A 23,031-nucleotide genomic window follows, 5' to 3' on the forward strand; every position below is an offset into this window, starting at 1 on the left:
TTCCCCCTACTATTCCTAAAGATGTTTGTATTTTCTTTCTAGTATACTTTTCTTTGTACCCTAATTCAGCCTAAATTTTCCCTAACCTTCTCAGGCCCCATGAGGAAGCAGGATCTCTCATCTGGTTCCCTCTCTTTTACTACCACTTTTGTTCTCTTGAGTGTCTGAGCAGCAGGGATAAGCTTGTCCCCAATTCCTGGAAAAGTCTATCAACTAATTCACTTTCCCCTTTTCCTTGCTTTTGTTTGTTACCCATTGAGAGGCCTAGGTTTCTTTATCTTTTCTTGAGTTAGAGCACAGCATATTAGCGTTACCATTTTGCATACCATCCTTAAACGCTAAAATATTCTTCTGCCTAAAGCAGAGATCTCTACAGCAAGGCATATTTATTGTATTCTTCAGTTCTGGCACCATATTTTAGGGAGAATGTTGGCAAGCTGGCCAGAAGAAGCCAACCAGGTTGGTGAAGACTGGAGATGAGTTGAAGAAACTTGGGGTGCTTAGCCTGGAGAAGAGGTAGGGGGGAGTATAGCTGTCTTTAATCTTGACTCTGCCACTTATTCCCTATAAAGCTTCGGGAAATTCATTTAATATCTCTGGACCTCAGGTTGTTCTTCTATAAAATGAGGGGTGGTGGGGGGGACTAGATGACTTCCAAGGACTTCTCCAGCTCTACATCTATTATTTTGTGTTTGGTAGAGCTGCTGGTAGCATGGGAAAGTGGTATGGGAAGTTCTGTGGGGTTCCTGAAGAAATTTTGGATGAGAGGTATGTTTAGAGCTACTTTAAGTAGCCTTACCTATATGTGGCTATCAAATAAAGGTGAAAGCTGTGAGTTCTTTGGCCACTAATGGACAAAGTAAGAGGTCTGTGATACAAGCTAGACCGAGGTTAAGATTTTCAAAAGACTTCTTTGGCTATCCATACAGATTATGAGTTGGTTTGGGTCATTCACATTTACATGTGAACTATACTCTTGTTCCTTCTTCAGTTTCCTTTATTTTAGCATAAGAATTAGGTGACATTTGCATTTTCTGTTTATTATGTCAGGTGGTGAGACCAGGACCAGGAATGAAGAGACAACTATGAAGCAGGAAATTTTAGATGGTGATTATCAATTATTACACACAGAAGAACAACCTCCCATGTTTAATGAGTATGGGAATTCTTTCAGTCACAACTCAGCCCTAGTTGGACTTAAAGTATTCCAAACTAAAGAAGAAGCTTATGATTGTAAGAAGTGTGGAGAAAACTTTATTTCTATGGCCCATCTTACTCAACACCAGAGCCTTCACAGTGGACTGGGTCGCTATGAATGCTATGAATGTGGGAAAAGGTTTAATCGTAGTTATGACCTGATCCGACATCAAGTCATTCATACTGGAGAGAGACCCTTTTCCTGTAATGAATGTGGAAAAACCTTCAAACGAAAATCAACGCTTATCGAACACCAAAATATTCATACTGGAGAGAAACCTTATAGATGTAACAAATGTGGAAGAGCCTTCCGGCAGAACGCAGGCCTAATTGAACATCAGAAAATTCATACCGCTGAGAAACCCTACAAATGTAATGAATGTGAAAAGGCTTTCAGTAATAGTTCAAGCCTTCTTCAGCATCAGATTGCACACACTGGAGAAAAGCCCTACAAATGTGATGAATGTGGGAAAGCTTTCATAAATAGCTCAAGTCTCCTTCGACATCATAATATTCATAAAGGAGGAAAACTCTGTAAATGCGAGGAATGTGGGAAAACTTTGAGTAACAACTTGAGCTTTTTTCAGCATTTGAAAATTCATACTGGAGAGAAACCATATAAATGTAATGACTGTGGGAAAGGTTTTATATGTAATTCATATCTTGTTGAACATAAAAGAATTCATACTGGAGAGAGACCATATATATGTAAAGAATGTGGAAAAGCTTTCAGGCGGTCCTGGAACCTTACTGAGCATCAGAGAAGTCATAACTCAGAGAAATCCTATAGGTGTACTGAGTGTGGGAAAGCTTTCAAGAATAGCTCAAGTCTTTTTCATCATCAAAGAATCCATAGTGGAGGGAAACCCTTTGCCTGTAATGAATGTGGTATGGCTTTCAGGCGCAAATCACGCCTTATTGACCATCAAAGGGTTCATACTGGAGAAAAACCATATGAATGTGATAAATGTATGAAGAGTTTTAGTCACCGTTCACAACTTCTTGAACACATGAGAACTCACACTGGGGAAAAGCACTACGAATGTAATCAGTGTGGGAAATCCTTTACTAGGAATTCAGGCCTTTTACGTCACCAGAAAATACACACTGGAGAAAAACCATATGAATGTAATCAGTGTGGGAAAGCATTTAGCAATAGCTCATGCCTAATTGAACATGAGAGAATCCATACCACAGAGAAACCTTATAAATGTAGTGAATGTGGGAAAGCTTTCTGTAAGAAATCATACCTCACTGGACATCAGGTAATTCACTCTAAAGAGAAACCCTACAAATGTAGTGAATGTGGGAAATCATACAGTCGACGTTTTCGTCTTGTTGAACATCAGAGAATTCATACTGGAGAGAAACCCTATGAATGTAGTGAATGTGGGAAAGCTTTTAGTCGAAGTGCACTTTTTATTAAACACCAGATAATTCATACCAAAGAGAAGTCCTATATATGTGATCAATGTGGCAAAGCTTTTAGTCTGAGAAAACATCTTGTTCAACATCAGAGAATCCATACTGAAGAGAAACCTTTCAAATGCAATGAATGTGGGAAAGCCTTCAGGCACAAGTCAACTTTTCATGACCATCAGAAAACACACACTGGAGATAAACCCTGTAAATGTAATGAATGTGGGAAATCTTTCAATCGAATCTTTCACCTTATTGAACATCAGCGAACTCATACTAAAGAAAAACCTTATGAGTGTAGTGAATGCGGGAAATCTTTCAGTCGAAGCTCAGTCTTTATTAAGCACCAGAAAATACATACTAAGGAGAAACTAGATTCATGTAATTAATATGGGAAAGCTTCAAGTTTAATACCAAACTTTGTTCAGTATTGAACAATTAATTTGTACCTGGAAAAAAATGAATATGTAGAAAGCCCTCAATAAGAGCTCACGTGATTCAATACAACTGAATTTACATGATACAAAACAGTTATTTTAAGAAATTTCAGTCCTTTCTCAAACAATATTTCATATTTTTAAAATGGCATTGACTGAGTATTGTCACTTATCTCCATAGGACAGTCCAGTTGACTCAGAAATAAAGGAAACTGTATTCTTGCAGGTCATTTCACTGCTTCTTGTCTAGACTGTTGCAGTAGCCTCTAATTGGGCTCCCTGCATCTAGATTCTCCTTTCAAATTTATCCTCAACATTGCTGTCAGGTTGATATTCCTAAAACACGGATATGACCATTTTACTCCTCTATTCAAAAATATTCCCCTATTGCCTCTAGAATAAAATGGTAAATTCTTTGTTCAACATTTTAAGTTCAACACAATCGGACTCCCATTTATCTTTCCAATTTTTTTAAATTACTTCCCTCATGAACTCTGTTATAATAAAACTGGCTACTGGCTGCTCCCTATAGATATAATTTCATCTCTTTCCATGCCAATTCACAGGACCCCTCCCCCCCCCATCCCCTACTATGATGAGAATGTGATTCCTCCTCCTTTCTTACCTCTTAGATTTTCTAGTTTCCTTCAAGGCTCAGCTTAAGTTCTTTATAAGACAAGGCTTTTTCTGTTCTCCCCACTTAGTGCTCTCTCTCCTGAAATAGCTTGGTATTTACTTTGTATATAAATTGTATTTACTGATCTTTGTATATGTTATCACCCTCAGAACAATGTAAGTTCCTTAAGGGCAGGATTGCTTTATTTTTCTGTTTGTTTCCTTAGTGCCTGTCATAATGTTTTGCACATTGTAGGCACTTGATAAATATTTGTTGACTTGAATTAGACCAATTTAAGTTCTGTCAGTGAAGGAAAAAGTATCCTCTAATTAGAAGTAAACTTTAGAGCAAACTGCTCTTCCTGGAAAGCATTTTACTCCATTGTTTTATTTATGCCAAATAATCTGACATTTATTAATAGAAGTTATTATATTAGTAAAGAATAGTGGAAGTAAAGGTACTTGAAATAGTAATAGCTTAATAAAAAAACCAACATATAAGAGATATTCCCTCAGTATCTTTGAAGAAACCACTTGTCAAAGAAGCAGATGGAATTCAAAGAGAGGAAATAAGAGGTTGAACATCAAGCCAGTTTTTCTTTATTTGATACTATCAGTGATGACAGGGATTTTCTATTTGTTAGTTACTCTCATCACCTTTTGTCAGGAGGGCGTCTTCACTGTACAAAGAAGTAAACTTGAGAGAAAAGTAAGGACTGACATAAGATCTCAAATTGTAGCATGACCCTTTTCTAGGTCTATGGGGAAAGAACACAAAACTGGAATTGTTTAGAGTGAGGAGAATCCAGTACTTTTCACACAGTTTTGAATTTTCATGGGCCAGAACCAGATGGAGGGAAATTTATCAGTATTGGCTTCTGTTCCACTGTTTATAAAAAAAAAAATTTTTTTCTCAGACCTCTAAGCCAGAAACATAAATACTCATCAAACAGTGGGCAGGAAAATCCTTGTGTAGAAGTGTTCACAGTGGTACCTTGGGCTATAATAGCTCCAACCTTCTGCTCACTTTTTCATAGAATCTTAGAGCTCCAAAAAGAATGAGTCATCATCTAATCTGGCCCCTTTGTTTTACAGATAAGAAAACTGGAATCCACAGAGGGGAAGTGACTCTCACTTTTATAGGTTGTTGGAGTGTCCATAGTGCCAGGTCATGTATTGGGTGAAGGTTACAGCCATCCAGCCTTTGCCAACTGTCTTTGGTTAATTTGCACATATCTATGCTTTTAATATATTTGACAATGTAATTGAGATTCAAAGGTATGAACAGTGAATCAAATAAATCTAATAGGATGAAATGTAGTGGGGACAAATGTAAAATCTTTCCCTTAGATTGAAAAAAATACCTAGTACTTGTGAAAAACACCCTCAACTTGGAGAATACTGGCTGCGCATCCTTTGATAAACTGCCAAATCAAAAGGAGTGAACAGTGTGATATTGCAGACAAAAAATGTTAATGTAATCTTAATAATAAGTGTATGACATCCACATAACAAAAGTATGACATCCAGAATGAAGGAGATACTCATTCTGCTATTCTCTTTGTTGATTAGATTGTATAATAAAAGGTACTGGGGAAGCTGAACCTCATATAGAGAAGTAGTAAGAACTAGATGGTGAGAGGATCAGAAAACATGCCATATAATGATCATTTTAAGAATCTGGAGTATTTATCTTGGAAGTAATACTTAGGACAGGGATCCTTAATCACTTTTGTGTCATGGACCCCTTGGTCCACTTGGCAGTCTGGTGAAGCCTAGGGACACACTACTTGGAATAATATTTATAAAATCATAAAATACATAGGATTGCAAAGGAAACCATACAAAGAAGAACTTAACTGCAGAGAAAAGTAAGAAATGACTTAAGATCTCAAATTGTTATAAACATTAAAAAAAAAACCTTAGGCTTCCCCCCCTTAAGTGTAAGATGGTAATATTCAAATACTTGAATGACTATTATGTAGACGAAGATTAAGATTAGAGTTGTACTCCTTGACCTCACATGGCAAAATTAGAGCCAAATCTGGCAAAGAGCCAAATTTTGGTTCAGTATAAAGAAAAACTCAAAACTGCTCAGAAGTGGAATGAGTTGTCTCAGGAGATAGAGAGTTCATATCTCAAGAGGTCTTTGAGTAACAACAGTTGGTGACTACTTCTTGGGAACTTTGTATAGATTTCTGCTTTAGATAGGGGTAGAATTGTATTACTTCTGAAGTACCTTCCAAATCCAATTTTTTCATCCCACTACCCAGAAGACAAAGTCTTAACTCTTTAGTCAGGCATTGTAGTTTTGAAAATTTGGCTCCCTTGTCCTTCTGTAGGCTTAACTTCTATTGCACTGCTATCCTTTTTCCAAGGCATGTTGGTCTACTTTATCAGATCTGGATATACCTTGTGTTTTTCTTGTTTCCATGTACTTGCTTTTTACCTTCATTAACTTTATGCAATCCTAGTTTAAATCTTACCTATTCTCTACCATAAAATTTTCTTAACCCATACTGATCATTTTCTTATCAGAATTCTTAGAACTCTTTTGACATTTATGTATTACTGTGAATACACTGGTCTCCTCACTTATCCTCCTTGGTCTTCTTAAATTGAACCCTCTGGAATGTTCATCTTTTTTTTAAGACTCCTCTGCTTTCCCTTCTATCTTTGGAAATTTTTCTAGAAATCAAGCTTAAATGTATCTCTTTGTAACTTCCTTCAGTACTCATAAAATTCTGACGGCCCCTAGAAGATAGTGAATCACTCACAGCTACAATACTAGAGGCATCATCTTTTATACATCTCTCAGTAGCTATTTATTTTGTGAAGCAAACTCCCATTTGTATTAATCATCCTTTCCAAATCTTGGTTGTAACCGTAATTCCTTTCTTAAGGAGTTCCATACTGTTTCAGTATTCTACTCTTCCCTAAACTTCACCCTCAGATTTGTGAAACTTTGACAAGTAGACATTCTTAAAAACACTCAGCCTGCCAAATTCATCAACCTGAATTCCCATCACCTACAATTTTATTCCATCTCAGCTATCTAGAGGGATAACCATACCCTTGATCTCACCATTCATTCCCATAAGTTTTCTATCTCTGCAATCTAGAAGTATGAAATTGCCTTTAGATTTCAGCCTTCTAAGCACTTAACCTCTTCTACTACTAAATCTATACTTCATCCTCACTGCAGCTGGACTCCAACTGATATACCTCCCAGCTTTCTCAGTCTATCACTTTTTCTCCGGACTCATTCATCTCCTTTGCAGTGCTGACCCTGCAGATAATTAGTTCAACCATAGAATGTCCTCTTTTTTCCTTTTGCTGTTGATGGCTTGAGGTATGTGGTATGAAGCCAATTCTTCTACTTGTACTTAACTTCCATGTCCTCCCATCTCCTCTGGGAGCTTGTGCCTTTCATCATCATCTTCCCACAGCCCCATCCTAAGTAGCTCTCATTTTTACTTTTTCATGGAAATATAGAATTTGAGGTTTGAAAGAAGTCTGTCTAGTTCAATGAAAAGAATTCCACTGCAGCATAACTGACAAATACTAATCCAGTCTCTGCTTGAAGACCTCCAAGGAACCTACCACCTCTTGTAGTGGCCCCTTCCACTTCTGGACTGCTGATTGTTAGGAAATTTTTCCTGACACAGCTTAAAATACACTTCTTTGCAAATTCCACCCAATGTAGAATTCTACTGGTTCATTCTCTCTTGCCTACAAATATATGAGGTCCGCTTTGTCTTTAAAATCATGGTTCCTGGGGGCATCTGGGTAGCTCAGTGGATTGAGAGCCAGGCCTAGAGACGGGAGGTCCTAGGTTCAAATCTGGCCTCAGACACTTCCCAGCTGTGTGACCCTGGGCAAGTCACTTGACCTCCATTGGCTACCCTTACCATTCTTCTGCCTTGGAGCCAATACACAGTATTGACTCCCAGATGGAAGGTAAAGGTTTAAAAAAAAATCCTTTCATGGCCCAGTTAAGGTCATTTACTTTCATTATCTCCTTCACATCCATCATTTCTTAACGTTTTGCAATATCTGCTTTCCAAACCAAGGTTACTAATGATCTCTTAACCACTAAATACATTAGACATTATTGACCACTCCTCCCTTGGTTTTCATGACACCCTCTTCATCCATTTGCACTAAGCCTTCTCTTTTTCTCTGTCTCTCTTAGGATGAAGATGTCTCAGTGATATCATAATCTTCCATGACTTCAGTATAATCTCCATTATGATCTATATAGTTGATTCTTGTCATTTGTGATAGATGTGTTTTATAAAGTCACTGTGAACACTGAATTAGTGAATACTGAAAAGTTGTTTCTAGAGAAAATAGATTAGGTTCCTATAAGCCTTCGGTCATAATGCTTGCTTTAACACTTTCTGGAGTGGCCTGTATACAGGTCTAGATTGGTGAATTTCCTCTTTTTTTTTCTGGATGTACCATATTGTTGGTTCATTAGCATTGAACTCAAAGCCAATAGCACTATAATTCATTCATGAATGAAATTTATCTAATGCACATATTTTCTCTGTAAGGTACAACCTTCTTGGACTTAGGAATTGTTCCAGCACTACACTTGGGGACATTTTAAGCAGGGAAATCACCAACCAAAAGCACAAAAATATGAAAAACATGGCATTAAATAAATAACAAACAGGACACTTTTTTTATACTATGAGAGCTGTTTTATCTCAGCTTGGAACTAGTGCATGAACTCTCAAATTTTTTGCCTCTCTCCATGTTTGTGAACAACCACAAAATAAATATTGTAAGATTATAGATACATTTTATCAGGAAGGCAAATACAAATCAATTGATACTTAAAACACAAACATATATAAACACACGCGCATATATGAGCCCAATTTTGTTGTTTAGTTGTTTTTTAGTTGTGTCCAACTCTTTGTGTTGGGATTTTCTTTGGCAAAGATACTGGAGTGGTTTGCTATTTCCTTCTCCAACTTATTTTACAGATGAGAGAAATTGAGGCAAACAGTTGAATGGCTTGCCTCAGGTCACATAGTAAGTATCTAAGGCTAGATTGGAACTCAGATGAGTTCCTGACTCCAGGCCCAGCACTCTGTCTCTCCTGAACTCCTGTATCTTCACTTAGATGTCCCACAGACATCTCAAATTCAGTGTATCCTAAACGGAATACATTTTTTCCCCTTAAATCCACTCTTACTTTTAATTTCTCAATTTCTTTCTAGGGCACCACCATCTTTTCAGTCATTCAGGTTCCTAACATCGAAGTCATTCTCAGCTTTCACCCTCAACTTGCTCCATAACCAGTTATTTGCCCAGTCAATTAATTCAATATCCACATCTCTTAGATTTATCCCTTTCTCTTAACCCTTAGTTGTATCAACTTGGAAAAACACAGAACCACTAAAGTAGTCAAAAGACAAATCTTTAATTAGGAAAAGAGACAAGTCCTTAATAATTAGCCACCACACAGAGCCAAGCACTACACAGAATCAAAACTCTGGGGCTTTGGGGACATTATCTCTGAGAGAATCACTGCCAAAGAGAATTCTCCAAAGAATAATAGAACTTGGGGACTTACATACTTTGGGGGGAATATAGTACAAAGAACATATACTGACCAGTTACCTGTAGGCTTGGGAAAGAGGCTGTAGCTGCCGGCTGGGGTGTCAGAGAGTGGCCTAACTTACAATGGATACAAAAGGATAGTTCCTGCCATGTGTTGGTCTTGGGAATGGATCTCTGATACAATGGGGGAAACTTCTAAGACAAAAAGGATAATTGAGAATTTTATCATTTTTATCACTCCTATTCAGGACACTTAATGGATGCTTGGTGATCCCTTGTTCAGTCTAAGACAAGAGGAGATCAGTTTGGGAATTCCTTTAAAGGCAAATTCCCAAGGGACAAAGGCAAACTCGAGGCTCACAAAAACCCAGTTGACAGATGTTATCCAACTTCAGGCCCTTAATTACTTCTTGTTTTCTACCTGCACCTGGTCTCTCCCCTCTCTGATCCACATCACTGACAAAGCCATCTTAAAGTATAAGGCTGACCATGACATTCTGCTGTTTAAGGATATCATGTGAATCCTTTATTGCCTCTAGAATAAAATATGAACTCATATGGTGTTTTAAAGTGCTTCACAGCTGCTCTTTTTCTTATTTGTATCTCAATGCTTGGCATATGTTTATTGAGTGTCTGACTCTAGCCTACTTTATTTCCCTTCACACACTATTTCCAGTCTTTTTTTTTTTAAACCCTTAACTTCTGTGTATTGGCTCCTAGGTGGAAGAGTGGTAAGGGTGGGCAGTGCGGGTCAAGTGACTTGCCCAGGGTCACACAGCTGGGAAGTGTCTGAAGTCAGATTTGAACTTAGGACCTCCCATCTCTAGGCCTGACTCTCAATCCACTGAGCTACCCAGCTGCCCCCTCTATTTCCAGTCTTAAGGAGCCTACTTGCTCTTAGCTGAACTCACTATTCTCTCTCCTCTCCCCATGCTTTTTGCACAGCCTGTTGAGGCTTCCTGAAATGGATTCCCTCTTCAAATTCTCCAAGGCTTAACTAAGGCATCACCATGACCAGGAAACTTTTCTGGATACTCCTACTATTTTGCATTTGGTCTCTTAAATTATGCAGTATTTAGCCCTCTCTGTCAATGTTGTCCTTTCCTCCATCCATTTATCTGGTTTTTATTTGAATTTCCAGTACTTAAATAGTGCCTTGATGTAAATAAGTGTTTTGTAATGTTCATTGAATTGAATTTTATCTTCTATTTGTGGCTGGGACAAACTGGTCCCTGTAGGGAAGACACAAAACTGCCTCTAAGCCATCTCTGTTCAACCCAGAGGGCTGGCTAGGTTCTGCAAAAGCCAATAATTTATATATTTGATGCAATTCAAGGCCTTAAAGACTGATGACATTTATTATCCTAGTAATTCCTAAAGATCCCTGGAATCCTGTCTAGAGTGTCACTTTACCTCAGTGCTTCTGGGTCTCAACATTATAAGTAAGGGTAGACTTGGCATCTTTGAAGTATTCACCAAACCCCTAAAACACCTTCAACTCTTATGGCAGTCCATAAATCCTCTTTTTGGGGAGTATATATGATCTTCTCAAGTAGGCTGCTTCTGTTCTAGACAAATTTGCTACTCCTGCCTATTCCCTCCTACCTATAAAATTCTGCAACACCTTTATATTTGGACTCCTTCATGTTGGAAACTTCCAATCCCAGGATGTAATCAAACTGGACTTTGATTACCAATCCTTGGCACCTTTCTATCTGGGACATAAGAAATGAAAAGCCAATCAAATTTGTCTGAGCAAAAACTTGACTCCTTCCTACAAATCCCCTGGCACTTAGATATTTCACTAAGCTCCCTCATGTGTGAAGAATAAGAAGAGTGGGTACTCAAGCATCCCATCAAGCAAAGAGGAATGATGAAAGCATGGTATAACATTTGGAAGGTAGATTCTTGTAGGACCATTCTGATACCTGTTCTCTACTGTTTCTGGAAGATCATTGTGTTTGAAGTTCTAGCAACCTCCCTAATAAACCTCAACTGCCTCTATCCAAACCCAGGGACTCATGTTGTCATTCCTTCTCTTTGTATGAATTTAAATTCCCATAATATCCTGCTTACAGTTTTTATCCTCTGATATTCTTGCCTCTTAAGTGAAAACCTTTCGTCTCTCTATAGTGGCCTAGAGCAGTTCTCAGCCTTGACCAGATAAGGAGGGCTTCCACATTCTTTAGGTTTGGTGTTTATATAATATGCTATATGAACCATGTATTTCATGGAAGCTCAGTAAACCTAGTATTTGTCAGGTGACAGCTTTAGACAGGTAGGCCAGCTTATTTAATACTTAGTCATCTTTTTCTCCCATATGATTAATGGCAAATGTATCTATTTTCTCTATGATGCAAATTGAACATTTATAGAACATCTGCTTTTCCTTGACAGTTTTATTCCAGCTAAAGAGTTTAGACAGCCTTTTAAAATAAATATCTTTGAAGTTAACTGTTTTGTAGTCATATACTATTAACAAGAATGCAAGGAAGCAAAAAAATTTTCCAGCTTACAGTTTGCCCTAAAGCACTTCTATAATTTGGGAGTACAGCATCCCATGCCATTGAGCAGTGGTATTTCTTAATTTTAAGTTAACATATTAATCTAGAAAATCTAAAATGGCCAGTAGATGCCCTCTGCAATTTGAATAGGCAGGGCAAAAGAAACCAAATTCCTCTGGTGCTTGACTTACATACTCCTTTTGATCTCATCACTCAGTCCTTTCTCTGGACATCCCAAGATATCTCTGATTGGTATATAAGCTACTGAGGGGGTGAACTTAGAGACCTGCAACTCTTCCCTTTATAGGAAGAGACCAGTCTTCAGGATATCAATAAGCCTTTTCTTCTCCTCCATGTAGGCTGGGCCAGTGTGGTGGCCAGAGCTCCCCGACTTTTTGTTACCCTTCCCATAACAAAATCCAATCCAGTGAGATGCTCTAAGGCCTGGAAGTAAATTACTTGGAAGCTGGCTGACCTTCAAAACTCAAGGTTTAAAAAGGTTTCATATACAAATTATTACAATTCAGTATTAATTTTCCACACCTTATGGATTTGTCTACTGTAGGAAGAGTGACCCAGTAGAGCCTTAGGAAGGGCATTAGGTAAGAAAAAGTAATTTTTCTTCATTTTTTTTTAGCCATTTCTCCATGAACCACTAAAAAAGTGGTAGGAACCATTTCAGTCCTCTGAATTATATTCTCATATCAGTAGAATTCCACTAGTCAGGTGAAAGCTGTCTTTTGATTATCCTCTGTTATGAGTACTATTCACTACTCAGATTTAATACTGGAACTCTCTGCCTTATAGCTAGTTCTTGAACTCGAGGACATGGGGGTCTGCTGATCCGCAGAAGCTATTTAATTAAGTTCATGCATATTCTGATCTTCCCAGTCTCTTCATAGCATCAGTATGGATGAGGCATATGGACTAATATCCTTTAAGTGGTTCCTGAATTCCTTCATTTCTGAGAGTTGTGGGACCATTTTAAAAGTTAGGAGTTATTCACAGAGCAAGAGATGTCAGGTAAGAGGAGGAAAGCCTGGGGGCTGGTTTTGAGATCTTTTTATCACCTCCAGATAATTTGATAATGATGATAATGAAGGTTTAATTGATAAGAAAGAAGGGGACAAGTCTTTCTGACAGCTCATTGTGCTGTTGCTGCTGCTGTGTCTCTTGCAGCATGGAGTTTATTATATATACTTCAAGACTCACTTCACATGAAAGAACCCCCCCCCCCAAAACTTCACATTTGCACAGAAACACAAATTAGGTCATATCAAAACACAAAGATGAATAGCTTCCAAATAGAAGAAAGCTAGGGTCGAACTCCGGCTGGATTCTTATCTGAAAGCTGTGACAGGGAATATTTTCTCCAGGCTGAAATGCCCTTCCTGGAGGAATTTATGACCTTGAGTGTCTAAACTACTTTTGAAACAAAAACAATTGTATTTCTGACCAAAGGAGAGAATGTTAACCTCTTAACTGTTGGGTTGCTAGGAGTTTAAAGCTTTTCAATAAGGAAAGGTATGGATCAGAAAAGGAGTCAAAAGAGGAGTTTCAGATTTTTATCTATTTGAGACTGTTTCTCTTATTGGCTTTCCACAGGCTGGCACTTCCCATACATCTTCTTTTGGGCCATGTGGTACAAGCTCTAGGAGTACCAGTTCTGAGAATCAAGGAGCATATGCTGGCTTTCCCCTATATTCCTGCAGTTCCATGGGCTTCCTCCTAACTATTCAACACTTGTGCTTTTGTCTTTTCTCTCCCCATCTCTCTTTCCTCCTCTCTCCCAGAAGTTTCTTTGCCAATTAGGGTTTATTTCTTCCAGTATCACAGGGAAGCATCAAACCTGCCTGCTAATAGAGCCACCCCTTATCTTAGGCAAATAATTCAAAATGGAAGTGTCCAGGTGATCATATGAGTTTCCAAAGGTCTGGAAGTCTGTGATTGCAGGAGTAACGTGATCCCCTAGCATGTTGATAACATTAGTATCCACTGGCATGTCAATGACTGAGAACCAAGGAAAGAGTTGGCATTGGAGAATTCAGCTGATGCCAGAGGAGAAACAGGATGGCTTTTTACCATCAGAGCTGATCAGACAATACCAAGCTGAGATGAAGTACAAAATAGCTCATTTTTAGTATTATAAAGCTGTTTTATGTTCTTATAAAGGTTTTCTATGACCCTTCTGACTAATTATAAGTAATTATGAGTTAATATATTGAATCCTTGTGTGATTGGAAGCTGAAACAGGTCCAACATAGTGAATTTTTCCCAGATATAGTATGTGAAAGTCATTGTTGGAATGCTTTTTCTTTTAAATTATGTTTTCTTTAGCAGGAGTGTTATGTCACTTCACTTGCCAAATGAACCTTCTCTCTTACAGTTTTTTCTTAATATGCATGTGTCTTGCTCTAGTCTGCTCTGATTTTTTTGTTGTTGTTGGTCATACAACCTATTGTTTTTGTTGGAAAACTCTCTTGGGGTTAGCCCCACCAACTGCCTTTGAACTTTGGGTCCCCAGAGGGGCATCTACTCTATTCAGATTTCAAAAAGGTAAATTGGTGGGTAATTAATCTTACTGGTGTATTTCCTAAGACTCCATTGAGCTAGACCCTGGATTCTCTCTGGGTAGATCTCTTATCTTGGGCCTCATAGGTTATTATCCTCTGCCAGGTTGTCAGCCTTTGTTAGCCTGTCATGGTCTCACTGGAGCAATAATTTACCTCATTGGGCAGAATGGGGATTCAGCTTAGAGAAACATTTAACACCAATAATAACTGTCATTAATATTATGCCTTATAGTTAGAAAGTATTTCATGTCCATGATCTAATTTGAGCCTCGCAGTAGCCTAGAATGATAAACAGTATAAATATGATCATCCCCATTTGACAGACAAGAAAACTGAGACACAGAGGCCACAGACCTAGAAAGTACCATGGCATTGGATGGATGTGTGGGGTCAGTTTTCCCTGAAGGACCTCAGGTTTTGTATTCACCTTGAATACTCAGACTAAGAAGTGGTTGTGGCTCTCTCTATCTTCCTTACACAGAAAGATTTATTCTGGTTCCTGATAGCAGCAGAGTCTCACCAGGTCAGAAAAGCAGCATCCTTCTCTGACATTGCTTTTATCTCCCAGGGCTGAATTCCATATCATCTTGGGGTGGGGGAGGGGGAAGGGATCTATTTAAATTAATTTACTTATTCAGTGCCATACCAATTAAACTACCAAAAATTATTTTATAGAACTAGAAAAAAAATTTATCTGGAATAACTAAAGATCAAGAATATCAAGGGAACTAAATGAACAAAAATGTGAAGATCTTAAACTGTACTATAAAGTAGTAATCATCAAAACAGTCTGATATTGACTAAGAAATAGAATAGTAGATCAGTGGAATAGATTAGGAGTAAAAGACCTTAGTAATATACTGTTTGATAAAACCCCCAAATCCAAGCTTTTGGGATAAGAATTCACTATTTAGCAAAAACTTCTGGGAATACTGGAAAACACTATGGCAGAAACTAGGTGTGTGCCAATATCTTATACCCTATACCAAGACAAGATCAAAATGGGTGTATAAGATTTAGATATAATGGGTGATACCAGAAGTAAATTAGGGAAACAGAATAGTTTACCTATTAGATCAGTGGAGAAGGGAAGAATTTATGAACAAAAGATAGAGAATTTTATAAGATATAAAATGAATACTTTTGACTATATTAAATCAAAAAGATTTTGTACAAACAAAACCAATACAACCAAGATTAGAAGAGAAAACAAACTGGGGAAAAAATTTCATGACAAATTTCTCTGATAAAGGTCTCATTTCTCAAATATGTTGAAAAAACTAAATCAAATTTATAAGAAAACAAATTGTCAAAGGATATGAACAAGCAGTTTTCAGATGAAGAAATCAAAGCTATCAATAACAAATTGAAAAAATATTCTAAATTATTCTTTAGAGAAATGCAAATTAAAACAACTCTGAGGTTCCACTTCACACCAGTCATATTGGCCAATATGACAGTAAAGGAAAGTGATAAATGTTGGAGAGGATGTGGCAAAATTGGGGCATTAATGCATTGGTTTTTGTTTGTTTGTTTGTTTTTAACCCTTAACTTATGTGTAATGGCTACTAGGTGGAAGAGTGGTAAGGGTGGGCAATGGGGGTCAAATAACTTGCCCAGGGTCACACAACTGGGAAGTGTCTGAGGCCAGATTTGAACCTAGGACCTCCCGTCTCTACGCCTGACTCTCAATCCACTGAGCTACCCAGCTGCCCCCGCATTAATGCATTGATGATGGAGTTGTGAACTGATCCAACCATTCTGGAAGGCAATTTGGAACTATACCCAAAGGGCTATAAAACTGTGCAAACCCTTTGATCTAGTAATACCACTACTAGTTCTGTATTCCAAAGAATTTTTTTTAAAGGGAGAAAGGTACAAAAATATTTATAGCAGCCTTTTTAAAAATTTAATTTTTAATTAAGAATATTTTTCTGTGGTTGCACAATTCATATACCTTACCTCCCCCTCTCTCCTTCCTTCCATAGCCAATGAGCAGTTCCACTGGGTTTTATATGTATCATTGATCAAGACGTATTTCCATATTATTAATCATTATTGATCATTTAAAGTCTACATCTATAGCAGCCTTTTTTGTGGTGGCAAAGAATTAGAAATTAGGGGATGTCCATCAATTGGGGAATGGTTGAACAAATTGGGGTATATGATAGTGATGAAATACTGTTGTGCTGTAAGGAATGGTGAGCAAGATGATTTCAGAAAGAGATGGAAAGGCCTACATGATGCAGAGTGAAATAAGCAGACCCAGGAGACCATTGTACATAATAACAGCAATATTGAGGAATGATTAACTGTGACAGACTTACTCAGCGATGCACAATTCTAAAGGACTTATGACAAAAAAATGCTATCTACCTCTAGAGAAAAAAGCTGTTAGAGTTGGAACACATATCAAAGCATACTATTTTTCACTTTGGTTTATTTAGTTTTTTATTTGGGGGTTTTGGTTTTGTATGATTATTCTCTTACAAAAATGAACAATATGGAAATATTTAGCATGATAATACATGTATAACCCAGATCAAATTGCTTACTATCTACAGGAAAGAGGAAGGAAAGGAGGGAGGGAAACAATTTGGATCATATAACTTCAGAAAGCTTATGTGGAAAGTTGTTATTACATGTTATTGATAAAACAAAATATCTTTAAAAAGAAAAAAACTTAGAACTGGAATCCCTTGGAGCCCGAGAAACCTGAAATTACAGGCTAGTGGCCTGGTGTGGTCCTGCAGGCCAAAGATAGCTCCACCCCCAAAGGTGACAATTAGAACTTAGAAGCCGTTACCTTGTCAACAAGTGGGTCAGGGTTCTGCCAGGAATAGAGTTAGCTGCCGCAAGTTAGTGGTCATGCTGATACCCATCCTGTGCACTTCTTCACCCCAGGTTCTTCTGTGTGGGCATCTCTGCCCTGCCTGGGTCTTGGCCTTGGACTGAGTCTCTGCTCTGCTTCCTCAGCCTAAAAGTGGGGCTATTTCCTGTAGGGGGCTGCTGTCAGCATCCTGCCCTCTCTACTCCCAGTGAGGAGCACTGAAGTCATGAGTGCCAACCCACAGTGGGATATCAGCAAGGCCTTGATGGTGGCCCGGTTCTTCCACCTTCTGTGTGGTGCCAGAGATGCTTGTGTGACCCCCTTCCTGACTCTCTACCTGAGGCAGATGGGCCTTATTGCCCCCTGGGTAGGTATCTTAATGGGTACTAAGCACTTGATTGCCACCACCTGGGCCCCAGTATGTTCCTTCCTGGCCAAGAACTATCAGAAGAGGCAGCTACTTCTGATAGTGTCGCTGCTGGGTTCAGCGGCTGCTGGTCTGCTTCTGACCCTCATAAGTCCCCTAGACAAGGCTTTGGTGTATCAGTACTGTAATGGCAGCAGCAGCCTGATGCTTCCTATCAGCACAATCTTTGAAAAAGAATTGGCTCCAAACCATTCATCTGGGATAAAGAACTTTACAATAAGAGTCAGGAGCCCGGGGCAAGAGTTGGTCTCTGGCTTCTTCATTAGACCTCTCAGAAATAACCAAGAAACTGTCCTTACAAAGGAACAATTCACAGCTCTGTCTGCTCTTCCAGGAGCCTACTTTGAGAAAGCTAGGATAACAGTCCAGGCCACTGCCCCTCTGATGAACAAAGAGCGTGAAATGGAAACCTCCCCCAGGAAGACAAAAAGGAGTCTAGTAAATTCAAGAGTGATGATGGGTAAAGGAAACCTCCAGAATATCATGTTTGAAACAACAGACTCTAGTCTACCTCTGCTTCATGTGGACTCTGAACTAGAAACTCCAGATACTCTGGTGAATCTGTCACTTGCTGAGAGGACAAGAGCTCAGGACAGGAACTTGGCCCTCTCCTTAGGAGAGCACTGGCTCTTTCTTCTTTTTATGATGGCAGTGATGTTCTGGGAACTTTTGTCAGCCCCTCTGGGGCCTGCTGCTGCTGATAGCCTCTATGAATATTTGGATTTTGTAGATGCCACTTACTGCTACAGAAGGCTTTGGGTTTGGAGATTGCTGGGCATGTCTATAGGAGTGTGCAGTGTCCCAGTCTTGGTGGTTCAACTCAACTGTTTCCTGGCAGAGGACACTCCAAGAGCAGCAGTACACTTCTATGGCTACACTGCATTCAGTATACTGGCCTTGCCTGTCTGCTTTGCTATTCCTATTCCTAACTTCAAGAGGAGGGAGCCTGGCCACAAAGCCATCAAAGCACTGAGCCTCATTGGAAGCGACTGCCTCCTTTTTCTATTGGCTGTCACAGTTTTCTTGACTGGGGCTACAGTGGCTAACATAGAGAATTTCCTCTTCTGGCAGATGCAAGACCAAGGCAGCAGTGAGTTGAGCATGGGGCTTTCTGTCACCCTCAGCTTGGTGGGTGAGATTCTATTGCATCCCTTCAAAGCTAAAATACTTAAGAATCTGTCTAGTTTGGGTACCCTGGGGCTGGGGCTGGGCTGCCTCTCTGGGCAGCTTCTCTATTACTCTTTACTTTGGAACTGGTGGGCAATATTTCCTGCTCAAATATTTGGTGCCATCAGTAATGCGGCCCTGTGGTGGGCAGTGGAGGCATTAGTGGAAGACCTGGTGATTCCTGGCACAGAAAGGTCTCTGAGTGTGATGTTGAGAGGCCTCTTTTATGGGAATGGGGCAAGCCTGGGAAGCTTTATAGGGGGCTTTGTGGTGCTTCACTACAACCTGGCTGTTCTATATAAAACTCACTGTGTAGTTCTGACCCTTTGGTTAGTTTTATTCATGGCTATCCAGTTAAAGCTTTCCCAACATAGAAAAATCAATTACTCAAAGCTATTGGCCATGGATACTGCTGATGCCAGTGATTCTGAGGAAGGGGCTGAACGAGACTGGCTTATAAAAGCTATGAGGGATGAACATTTTACAGGAAGGGCTGAAAACAAATATTAAATCAAGCTGAAATGCCTTACCCAAGGAAAGAAACAGTTTTCTGCTGCTCAAAATTAATTGTTGGCAGGCAAAATTAAAGAGGCTTGTCTTGGGTTGCAGATAGCTTAAGGAGATCAGATAACAATTTTGTGCCAGTGGGTTGACTATTTTCTATTATATAATTTCATTAAAACACATTTGTAGCAAATAAATGAGATCTAAAATTGTGTTTAATTTTTTTTAGTGATAAAATTCAAATCAGAAAAGTTTGACTAAAAATCCTGGCATCAATCCCTATTTGGCCTGAGTGGTCAGTTGCAATTTCTCCAAGCTCCTTCCCAGGATCCTTTAGTCTGGAAAGGACTGCTGGGACTAGGTAATGGAAAGGGAATCCTAGGATTCCTCTTCTTCAAAGAACAGGGAATGAATGAATCAATCAGTTAATCATGAATTAATGAATGAATAAAAAAATAAAAAGCATTTATCAAACACTTAACTTTGGTGCCAAGAGAACTGAGTAGTAGCAATGGAATAAAAATACAAAAGCAAAGCAGTTCCCATTCTCAAGAAACTTACATTCTAGTAAGATAATATAAATAAGAGAATAGGAGTAGAGAAAGATATTTTGTTTTCCAAAATCACAGGGATGATGTATAGGGAGCCATAGGGAAGTTAATTGATACATCCTTTCCAAAAGTGATGCTAGCATTGATTTGACTGCTGTTCCCAGAACAAGGGGATTAAGTTATACCAAGTATGGTTTTTGAGGGAGCTGTGACAGAACAGATGAACAAGGTAGATTATCTGATGGGATATGCATTTGCACTGACTGACTCAAAGTGAAGATAGCATTTATTAAGTGCCTAAGGTGTGCTAGGCAGTCTACTCAGTCCACAAGCATTTATTAAGCTCCTATTATGTACCTGGGCCTCTGCTATTTAGTAATTAGTGATAGTAGGACAAAGGTAAAACAGTCCATACCCTTGAGAAACTTACTGTCTAGTTGGGGAAGGCAACATATACATAATGAGTATATGCAAAAATGTTAATGGAGGTGAAGACAGCTGAACTGATCAGGAAAAGGTTCCTATAGAAGATATTTCTTGAGCTAAGCCTTAAAAGAAAGTAAGAATTTTAAGAGGCAGAGGTACAGGCAATACATTCCAGGCAAGGGGGGCTGCCAGTGCAAAAACAAAAGGGACTAAAAATAGAGCAATAAGACAGCCAGTTTGACTGAACCATAGTCATAGTGTTCATGAAGGAGATGTGTACTAAGGCTGGAAGGTTAATTTAGAGCAATGTTGTGGATATCTTTAAAGACCAAACAGAGAAGTTTATATTTGACCTTAGAGGTAATAGGAAGCCACTGGAGTTTATTGGGTAGAGGAATAAGAGATTTCTCCTTCTTCAATCCATCCTTCACATAACCACCAATGAGGAACCTCTGGGACACGGTTCAAGAGAGTGAAGATGGAAGGCCTAAATTCAGCAAGTGGCTATGTGAGTGAAGAGAAGTGGATGGATGCTAGAAAGATGTTGTGGGGGAAAAAAATCAAGAATTGGCAATTGGGGGGCAGCTGGGTGACTCAGTGGATTGAGAACCAGGCCTAGTGTTGGGAGATTCTGGGTTCAAATCTGACCTTAGATATTTCCTAGCTATATGACCTCATTGCCTAGCTCTTACTGATCTTCTTCCTTAGAACCAATACATAGTATTGATGCTAAGATTGAAATATTAGGGTTTTTTGAAAAATGGATTGATCTTCTGTGAATAATTTAGGGTCTCTAGCTCCAAAATAGGGTAGTACTCTTTATTTTATTTTATTTTAAAACCCTTACCTTCTGTCTTGGAGTCAATACTGTATATTGGCTCCAAGGCAGAAGAGTGGTAAGGGCTAGTGGGGTCATGTGACTTGCTCAGGGTCACACAGCTGGGAAGTGTCTGAGGCCAGATTTTAACCTAGGACCTGCTGTCTCTAGGCTTGGCTCTCAATCTACTGAGCCACCCAGCTGCCCCCAGTAGTACTTTTTAGAAAGCAATTTTCAGAGACTGTCTCCTTAGTTTTTCTTTTTAAAAATTATTTTAGAGATTCAGCCTTTATTTGGTGGCAGCCTATGTTCAGATTTATGTAGTGTTAAATGGGAAATGGATAATACAAATGAGGGGTAATATAAGGTATTAGGAAGAGGAGGATGATTTCATAGGCTACTAAGGAAGAGCTTTTTAGAGGAGCTGAAACTAAACTTGAAATTTGAAAGATTAGTCCTTAAGCAAAGAGAAAGTAAGGAAGAGATAAAGGAAAGGAAAATAGCATATTTAAATTTACAGTTATGAACTTAGACAGACTTTGGGAGATAGTGGAAGATCGAAGGGCCTAGTGCAATGATGGGTAAAACTTTTTAAAGAGGGGGCCAAAGGAAAGGAAATGCTCATCTGTCAGTCTGTTTCTAAGGCAACTCTTTTGAAGTTTCATTGTATTGTATCCTACTCATTGTATTCATCAGATTAGGTAATGTTGCACAGCTGGATAGAACATTTCAGGGGGCTACATCTGGCCCACGGGCTGTAATTTGCCCATCACTGGCCTAGTGTGTTATGGACATGAATAATTGAACACAAATGAACAAGTTTGGAGGTTATGTGGGGTCATGAATAATTGAACACAAATGAACAAGTTTGGAGGTTAGGTGGGCCCTGGAGAAACAAGTAGGCAAGTTTGGTGAAGAAAGGGAAGTAAAGGTATAGAGAGACATTGGCTCTCAATTTTGGAGGAGTTTCATGCTGAATGAAGAAGTCTGAACTTTATTTTGTGGATGATAGAGAAAGCCACTGGACGTCTTTTGAATCATGGAATGTCACACCTAAAATGAAGTTTTAGAAAGATTGAACTGGCAACAGAGTGTAGAATGCATTGAATGTGAGAGATGGACACAGGGAAATCAATTTAGGAGAATATTGTATTAATTTTGGCTTATATTATCACAGGAAGCAAGTCTGGAGTGACACAAACCCAAATCCATACCTTGGAAGATTTTAAATATTTTATGATCTTTAGAATTTTTATGGTCAGGCTTCCTATACCATCAGAATCTGATTTCTTTTAGCTCTTCTACAGTCAAATTAAACTTTTGCAAGTAACAAGGCCACTAAGGCATTAATAAAGATAGATTTATTAAAATGCAAAGAAAGAACAAAGTTCTTTCTGTTCCAGAGTGTAATAGTTCTATTTTAGTGCCATTTTTTACTAATATAATTTGATCTTAGTCCCTGGCAGAAGACTCTCAATATCAATAGTCTCAGTAGCCCAAGTGGACTAGTGAATGGATCTCAAGGCTCCCATCCTGTCCCCTTCACCTTTTGGGGGTCAGCACTACATTGGCTCCAAGGTCCATAGTCAGATAATGATAACCTTCATTTCAGCTCCAGGATGTTCTATTTGTTCACACCTTCCACTATCATCTATCCTAGTTTTGTTGCTTCCCCATTAGTCAGGTAGACTGTAACTGTCGTCTACACACTTGCCTGTTCCTGGAGGTTCCATATCCCTCTCTTTCTTGTGGTTCTTTTGGCCCATGGCATTATGGTAAGTCATTTCTTTCCTATAAATATCCTTCTACCCCTCTGTTAGGGACAGGGAAGGGGGAAGAAGGAAGGGCTGGCTGACTGCCACCTACTTTTGAGTATGATTGCTACAATTGCAGTAGTTAAAGGATTAGATTCTTTAGTCTCCTTTGGGACTCTGCTCAAGTGCCACCATCTATGTGAAGTTTTTTCTTATCCCCACAGCTACCAGTA

The 23,031-nt window shown here is 38.9% G+C and overlaps 2 protein-coding genes across 2 annotated transcripts in view; both read left to right on the forward strand.

The window, feature by feature from the left end:
- The window catches only part of LOC123246301 (zinc finger protein 397-like), a 73,464-nt gene extending 70,379 nt beyond the window's left edge, over positions 1-3,085 (forward strand). The window contains exons 4-5 of the mRNA XM_044675218.1: positions 1,349-1,705; positions 1,790-3,085. Coding sequence (XP_044531153.1) covers positions 1,349-1,705; positions 1,790-3,005 — 1,573 coding nt within the window. The 3' untranslated portion in view covers positions 3,006-3,085. The remainder of the gene's footprint in view (positions 1-1,348; positions 1,706-1,789) is intronic.
- Positions 3,086-17,378: 14,293 nt separating this feature from the next.
- On the forward strand, positions 17,379-19,256 carry MFSD6L (major facilitator superfamily domain containing 6 like). The gene has a single exon (XM_044672317.1). It carries the CDS (start codon positions 17,379-17,381, stop codon positions 19,254-19,256), a length of 1,878 nt encoding a protein of 625 aa, XP_044528252.1.
- Positions 19,257-23,031: the final 3,775 nt, after the last annotated feature.

The sequence above is a fragment of the Gracilinanus agilis genome, chromosome 4, assembly GCF_016433145.1.
Source record: "Gracilinanus agilis isolate LMUSP501 chromosome 4, AgileGrace, whole genome shotgun sequence".
NCBI classification, from domain to species: Eukaryota; Metazoa; Chordata; class Mammalia; order Didelphimorphia; family Didelphidae; genus Gracilinanus; species Gracilinanus agilis.

Bases quoted from the DNA above. Each gene is read 5' to 3' on its own strand.
- MFSD6L (XM_044672317.1), top strand. From the start codon at position 17,379: ATGAGTGCCAACCCACAGTGGGATATCAGCAAGGCCTTGATGGTGGCC.